This window comes from Lolium perenne, chromosome 4, assembly GCF_019359855.2.
Source record: "Lolium perenne isolate Kyuss_39 chromosome 4, Kyuss_2.0, whole genome shotgun sequence".
Lineage (NCBI taxonomy): Eukaryota > Viridiplantae > Streptophyta > Magnoliopsida > Poales > Poaceae > Lolium > Lolium perenne.
In genome coordinates, this window is record NC_067247.2 from 118,121,592 (window position 1) to 118,129,498 (window position 7,907).

Genomic DNA, 7,907 nt, shown 5'->3' on the forward strand with positions numbered 1-7,907 from the left:
AAGAAACATACAAGTGCACAATTTACAATTACTTAGGTGTTAATTAGCTACCAGAGATCTTCAACCTTGACAGCTTCCTTTCTAGGTAAATACAAGTGTGAAATCTAATTTGTATTCAGCTCTTAGCTGAAACAAAATAAAAGTGAATTTGATATTAGTAAGAGAAGGGGTGTGTATGCCCAATTCGTAGACAACAATCCCAGGTATCATCTGAACAAAATCCAAAAGGTTATATTGACAATACAACCAGTTAGCTAGAGAGCCTAAGGATCTGCTAGAATTTTCCGGCACGAGATACAGCTCCAAAAACAGGCAGAAAGTGAAGAAAGATGCCGGCCGCTTGATTTCCATCAGCGTTTCCTCTGCTCCACCCTGCATGCTGTGAAGCCGCAGCCGGCAGCTCCTTTTTTTTTATTGCCATACTTCTTGCTGGATCAGTGTGCAGCCATGTATATTTTCTTGTCTTTAACGTTTTTGGTAATTGCCCTGTCAAAATATGATAAGAAAAATAGTATAATGCCAGAAACCATGGACAGATTATCGGCAGGTAGAACTCGTTTTCTCTTTCATTGACCAGTGGTTGCTTCTACTTGTTTCCGCCAAAAAAATGTACTGTATATATGTACAGATGAAGACATAAGAGATATGTACGTAGTACAACCATTGAAAAGTATCCTGATGTCGACAAATTGAGATCGGAACTACAAACCATTGACATGGCTAGGTTAGCTGCATGTACGTACATGAATTGGCCATAGAAACCTAATTCTTGGCATATGGGAAAATTGTCCGAAAATGACGGATTCTCGCACCAAACACCGAAGCTTATCTTGTTTTCAGATATTTGTTCAGTTAAGAGGGATTTTGTTGGCAAAGAGAACAATTTGCGGAAACAGCAGATAATTCACAGTTGAGATGTAGTTTTCATATGATGGTAACACTAGAACATATGCATGCTGATGAGGTATATATGGCCTAGTTTAGTTAGTGACAGGACACAGGAGTATCTAAATGGAAGAAGTATGTTAAGCTGACGGAGACTTTTTTTTTTCAACTTACTCGGGCCGCATGTTAAACAGTCACGCAGGCACATACAAAAGTTCTTAAGAAATCCTATTGTTACCTCGAGTTTATAACTTTTAGATCTAGATTTTTTGTACAAAGATAGTTCAGCCGTAAGTTTCTAGCTAGCCCCCACCAATGATATGGAAGCAAACTAGTAATTGAAACCTGAAAGGGTACTAACTTTTGGCAGTCCCAAAAGTCAAACTTCCATATATATTATATTTTAAAAAGGAGGCAAGTTTCTTTTTTCTCAGTTGGTCTCCCTTTCCCTCTCTTTTTTCCTTGTCCACAAATATATCCCTTTCCATTATTTATGAGGAGGCAGAGTCAAAATCATATACGTATTTTTAATCTTTTTTAAAAGGTCATCTTTCCAAACGTTTGGAATGAAGCTTTAACAGCTCATTGCACCGAACAAAGCATGTGACAGGTGGGACCGGCAAATGTTTGGTGCAATGTGATGTCTTGTGCATGTTTCCTCTGTTGATTTCACTCAACTCGTGCTCTGAGATTCGTGTTGCCGGGTTTCACTTCGTTTTATTAGTTTTAAGGATTCTAAATAGGACTGATATGGTAAAGAAAAGGTTGAGATCATGCACGAGACCTACGTACACGGGACAAGGACATTTCTGGATGAGAGTCCGGAAGAGGAATGAAGGAGGAGGAAAAAAAGGACAATAAGCTTGAAGCAAGAGGGGGGTAGCACGTTGGTGGTGCTACGTATAATGAGTTTCCCAACGTCAGAGGATAACATAGAGTAAAAACGGTCTGCTGGCAAATTCGTTTGTAGGGAGTCCGAAAGTGGGCTAGAGAGCAATATGTGAGGCGACTGTGCGAGGGAAGGCGGAAGGGAGGGAAGAGAAGCAATAAAAGGAGTGAGCAGTGGCAGACCTAGAAATTGCTTGAAGCCTGAACAAACATGTTTACGCTTACCATTTTTGGACAAAATAGTCATATCAAATGACCTTCGGCAAGCCTGGGCGGCCAACCTGGGCCGAAGGGCCACTAGGTCCGCCCATGAACGTAAGGAGCCTCGAAGAGAAGGTTGAGGGTGTTGAGGCCCCGAATGTCTCAGAGCAAAATGTTTCGTTTTGTGAGATATTTTTTTTTGTGAGTGCTGAAGCGTGTCACGCTTAAGTTGTTTAATCTTCATCAGCACCCACAGAATTTTAATTCCATACTCCCTCTATTCCTAATTATATTGGGTATAGTTTTTGGCATATAAATTAAGAAACACATATGAAGAGAAAACTACACAAGATTTTGGCCCAACTGATCCTGGATAATTGACATGATAACATAGAGGTATTTTCAAAATATAAGGAAACACAAACAAAACCCTACAAAAAATCCACACACAATATACCTTGATCATATTTTGGAGACTTTTCGCAAAATACTATACACTTTATATCTATGAAACGGAGGAGTATTATGCTGTTCACACAAAACAACCAACTACTAGCAAACATCGAAATTTGACTAAAACACTGAACAGAACAAGCCTATCATAATCAACCGCAGTGTCAACTGCGGACTCAGTCGTACTAGCTTCCATCCGTCGGAAGCAAGCGGGGTTCCGTACTTGTCCACGCTTAGTTCAACAGAGAGTTATCCGAGTTGACACTTGACACAGTCTCTTTCCGTAGAGAAAAACTTCTAGCACCTTCCCAACGCGACGTGCCAACAATGGGAGAAGTATGCATATCAAATGCGAATATCAAATTACCTCATCTTTTGTTCGGATGCGTCGCGTTGGCGGCGGGCATGGCGCCACCGCTGCCGTTCGGCCCGTGGTTTAGCGCCGGATTCTGCTGCATGGCCTTCGCCCCTAGCGGGTAGTAGCCCAGCCCCTGCGCGTAATGCTGCCCAAGCCGAAACATCGATCGATCTCAGCCAAGAACTAAAAACGGCGGGAGTTTCGAAAATGATTTTGGCGGCCGGTTGCTGCTGGGACGGACGGAACGAACCTGGTGGTGGTGGTGGGACGTCAGCGGCGGCTGCAGGTGGTTGACGGCGCCGAGGAAGTGCGCGTAGTGCTCCGGCATGCGGTGGCCCGGCTGCGCGCCGGGCACCACCCGCTGCGGCGGCATGAAGGGCATCCGCGCCCCCATTTGGGGGAGGTACTGGTGCATGCCCGGGAACATCACCGGCGGCGCCGCCATCCCGCCGCCCATCCACATCATCTGCACCTGCATCTGCAGCGTCTTCAGGTACTCGATCGCCTCGTCCAGCATCGACGCCTTGTCAGTCTGATCATCCATGGCCATGAAAAACAAGCAGATCAGTTAGCTACTACGTACTAGATGACCTGTACTGGATCAGTTGGTGTCTTTGCAGGACTGGCACCTTGTTGCAGTGGGGTATGAGCTCCTGCAGGGCTCGCATCTTCTCGTTGATCCTGTCTCGTCTCCTCTGCAGCCAGCCGATAATCGTCAGAAAAACAGCAACGGCGTCAGTCAGGTTAGAGTGTTGACCAAGGGGAGATTAATTCGAGACGAGAAGAATTAGGCGACGCGACGCACCCGCTCGGAGAGGTTGTGCACTTCGGCAGCGCGGCTCCGCCGCACCGTCGCGAGCTTCTGCGGCGGCTTGCGCTCAAGGGCGGCCGACTCCGACTCGGCGTCCTGCTTCATTGCGTCGGCGTCAGAACAACTATAATGAAGCACGTACAAATAACTAATGCGTTAAAGGACAGGCTTACCTCGCTGGGGCTCTCGGTGGAGTAGTCTGTGTCGAGCCCGCGCTTGCGCTTGCTGCTCAGGTTGCTGGTGCTCGTCGGCTCGGTGCCGGTGGTGGTCGTCGTCGTGGTTGTCGTGGTTGTGGCGCCGCCGAAGCAGTAGTAGTTGGACCGCCCCGACGAGGAGGCGGCGGTGGCCTCGTGGCCCCGGCCTATGGCGTTTGCATTTCCGCTCCCCATCGCCGACGGCATGGCGCTGCCGCCGCCGTAGGCGGTGGTGCCGGCGCGGCCCTGCTCGCTCGCCGCGCCACGCTGCACCTGCACCTGGTTGCTCCCGCAGAAGCTCGCCCCGATCGCGCTCAGCGTCGACGAGGCGCCCTCATCCACCGCCGCCGCCTTCCCGGCCCGGGCCTGCACGAGGTCCGACAGCTCGCCGGCGTTGTCCGCCAGGCTCATGCTCATCGACTGCTGCCTCTGGGAGCCGGACACGTGCGTGGACTTGGGCGGCGGCATCAGCTCGCTCGGCTTGCAGTCCACTTCCCTGCTCGCCTTGTCGGCCGCCCCCGGTGGTGGTACGTCGCAGAAGAGGTCCGAGAAGATGTCCTTGTCCAGCGAGTCGGCGAGCGCGAACGGGAACCACAGACCAGGATCGTCTTCCTGCACCGGCGGCGCAGGCGCAGGCTTCTCGGGCCTCGGCGGCAGCTTCCTGTGGCCCTGGCTCTGCATGACGACGTGGCCGTTGCACCAGAGCAGCTCCATGAGGTCATCGTCCTCCCTGCAGCAAGAGACACACCATGCAAGAAAACAACATCAGCCGTTAGTGAGGTGAGGCAAGTCACACATCAGCAGATCACAAATCTCAATGTATCAAGAGATCGAGCGCGAACCCGAGTGGCCTGGAGGCGTCTCCCATGTTCCCCCAATCAGGCACGAATTGGTTCATGGCTCAGATCGTCGATCGCAGCAGCTACCAGCTATGGACTGATGACGAGCTTCAGTCGCAGAGGGCAGGCTGCAGAAGCAGAGGAAACGGCAAGAATGACATCACAGAATCCGGTGCAGGAATAAATAAGGATCAGGACTGAGAAACTGTGCTTCATCTGTAGACTGTAGTATGCGTCATGGATTTTCTTTTTTAATCTGACTGATAACGATAACAGATTGCAGCATAAACAAATGATGTCTCCTGCCTAGGATCCTGGAACACAGCCTGATTTGGCTTCAGACGAAGGAAAGCAGCCAGCAGGGCATGTGCGATAGAGCAGCACCACTTCACCAGATACGGCAAATTAACCAAGAAAATAATAATGTTCCAGAAATCCCAGATATGAAATTTGACAATAAGAAACCAATATGAAAAGACAGGGCAACTGGGTTATGCAGCGCAAGCAACACGTAGAGGAAAAGAGGAAGACCAATGATGGGAAAAGGGAAGGTAGATGCAGCATGGGGAGCAAGGGATGCGCCCTGAAACCTACCGGTCATGTAAACCTGCAGAGAGGGAGCACAAGCAGAAGAGCAGCTAGCAACTAAACTATTGAGCAGATAATGGAACAGTGAAAAGGTTTCCCTTTACTTGTTCTTTAATCGACTAATCAATCAAGTACAGAAGACTAAGTAGATATCGTAGTATAAAAAACACTTTTTTGTTCGGAAGGTGCTACTACTAGTTTAAGAAGCTTTGCTCAGCAGTAAGACTAGGATTATCCTGTTGAAATCATTGGATATGGCAAAATCCACATCAGATTTGGAAAGAGTTTTTTAAAGAAGCATGCATTAGCTAAAAAACACACAGAGAATACAAAGGGGGGGAACAGAATCAATTAAGCAAGAAGAACTAACCGATCTAGCTGCAAGATACGGTCCTCCCTCCCGGAAGCTTGTTGAGGACAACACTCGCAGGTCCCCAGCTCTCTCTACTGTGGAGACTAGCTAGAGAGCAGAGGATGCAGCTTAGCTGAGCAGAGCTAGTTGGGAGGAGGAAGAAGAAGAGCGGGCAAGGGCAAGTAGTAGTAGCAGGGGAACATTGGGTTGGCACCAATAGTGGGTTTTAAGCAGCCGCGCAGCATTGTGGGTGAATTGAACTGGATTCCCAGAGACAGAGATGGGGAGAGAAAGGGATAGAAGAGAAGGAGGGAGAGGGAGATGGATGTAGAGGAGAAGGAGAGAGACAGGCCGGGAGAGGGGTCCGGAGCGGACAGGGGAATGATTAGCTAGATAGAGGAGGAGCAGACGTGAGTACACCTTGCACCTGCTGCATCGGGAAGGGGAGAGCGAGCGCGCATATATGCCGTTTTGTGCATCGTCCAGGACGGGGCCACGCATCGGATTTTGCCATTTCGAGGGTAACCTCGCAGGTCGCGCGTGAAACGGGGCCAGGGGCCTCCTGGGTGGCTGGGTGTGTCGGGTAACCACGACCGTAAGAGCATCTCTAGTAAGCCGTCTCCTCGGGACAGGGCTCCAGAAATCCTTTTTTTCATTGGCATAGAGAAAAACAGTTCAATCGTGCTTCTAGTTCCTTTTTCGTTCGGATTTAAGCTTTCATCCATCTGGAGGAGCCCAGGTCATTCCGACTTCCATGGAGCGCTCGGGGAGTCCGAACGAAACGAAAGCGCGGGAAACATCGAGAAACTTCCCGCGCGGTTGCTGGCCCTGACTTATCGGCGAGAAAGTCCGATCGTCGTCCTCATTGCATCGTCTTTTGCACGCTGTAAAAGCCTGCCGCTGATCAGTCTTTGCCGGATGCGTAGCTTCCACGCGGCGAGTTAAAGTTGTCGCCTCGGTTTCACGCGCGTCGCCCTCTATTTATCGCGGAACTACCGCGTCTGGCCGCATTCACCACACCGTCTCCCTGTTCTCACACCACCTCTCTTCCCTAATCTCATCGAGCGAGAGCTAGCGATCAATGGCGAATGACGGCACGGCGAACAACGGTTTCGGCCGCCACTCTCTCCACCAATGGGAGGGGCGGCTCCTGCACGCGGTGGGCTACCCCGCGCCGTCGGACTTCCATGCGACCGGAGGCTGGCGACTGAGCGCGGGCGGCGCCCGATCCCGCCGCCGCCAGTCGATCGCACCGCCCTAGAGGCATAGATCGACGCGGTGCTCGTCAACCTCGGTGACGAGCAGCGCGTGGAGGAGCGCTTCTTTCCGGAGAACTATGACGCGTGCACGGAGTTCTTCCGGCGAAGGTACGAGCGCGAACTCGCCCAGTACAATGGACCTCCTCCTCCCGCTAGGAACAACGCCATCGGCCGCCACCGCTGGTGGAGCGCGCCTGGCCGCACCCTCGAGAATGTGCTCGCGCACATCGAGGATGGGAATTCCCCCGTTCTAGGGATGCCACTGCGGGTGGCGCCTACCGCGTCGCGCCGGCACAGTAGCTCCTGGACGCCGCGAAGGATGGCGCCGTCGTCCTCCTCGTCTGGGTCGAGGTCGGCGTCCAGGTCCGGCGGATCGGCTCCTCCGCCTTCGACACCGGTCTTCGTCAAGAAGGAGCCGGCGTCTCCATCGCCGACCAGAGGGCGCAGCAGCGGCACCCTTGTCATCCGCGACCAACCTTCTTCTCCCTCGCTCGATCGCAAGAGGAAGACGTCGAAGAAGGAGGCCACCACCGCCGCGTCCCAACTCGCCGAGGAGGAGGCTAAAAGGACGAGATGTCGCCTAGAGGGGGGTGAATAGGCGTTTAAAAACTCTTACGGATTCGGCTTGTAAGAATGCGGAATTAAACTATGTTTATTCTACAAGCACAAACCCTAAATATGCTAGGCTCAACTAAGTGCAACAACAACAACTAGAGCTAGCAAGATAGGCATAAGATATATATATATGAACAAGTGATAGCTAGATATAATAGATACTTCAAGCTCGATGGCTATCACAAGGAAAGTAAGCTCGGGTATAGAAATAACCGAGGAACGCGGAGACGAAGATGTATTCCTGTGTTCCCTTCCTTTGCAAGAAGGTACGTCACGTTTGGAGAGGTCAGGGTCTCACGAAGGATTACCCAACGCCACGAAGGCTCACCTTCTTCTCTGAGCCAAACCCACGAAGGATAATGGCCCTTTCCTTATGGTTAGTTTTTCCTCCACTCCGGAGATGGCAAGCTCCACAACCACTTCACAAGCTCCACGAAGGAGCCCCCCGGGCCCCTTCACAACCT

At 51.0% G+C, this 7,907-nt stretch overlaps 1 protein-coding gene across 1 annotated transcript; it reads right to left on the reverse strand.

Annotated features, from left to right (window-relative positions):
• Window positions 1-252: 252 nt before the first annotated feature.
• Window positions 253-5,975, reverse strand: LOC127293725 (transcription factor PIF1). The gene is made up of 8 exons (XM_051323366.2): window positions 5,588-5,975; window positions 4,633-4,757; window positions 3,770-4,520; window positions 3,591-3,692; window positions 3,415-3,480; window positions 3,036-3,317; window positions 2,795-2,930; window positions 253-486 (listed from the first exon to the last, which is right to left on the reverse strand). The coding sequence occupies exons 2-7, from the start codon at window positions 4,686-4,688 to the stop codon at window positions 2,796-2,798; spliced, it is 1,392 nt and encodes a 463-aa protein (XP_051179326.1). The 5' UTR covers window positions 4,689-4,757; window positions 5,588-5,975; the 3' UTR covers window positions 253-486; window position 2,795.
• Between the last annotated feature and the right edge of the window lie 1,932 nt (window positions 5,976-7,907).

Coding starts and splice junctions, on each gene's coding strand:
- LOC127293725 (XM_051323366.2), bottom strand. CDS start 4,688: ATGAACCAATTCGTGCCTGATTGGGGGAACATGGGAGACGCCTCCAGG. Junction 4,521..4,632: donor GACGCCTCCAGGCCACTCGG/GTTCGCGCTCGA, acceptor CTCTTGCTGCAG/GGAGGACGATGACCTCATGG. Junction 3,318..3,414: donor TCATACCCCACTGCAACAAG/GTGCCAGTCCTG, acceptor ATGGATGATCAG/ACTGACAAGGCGTCGATGCT.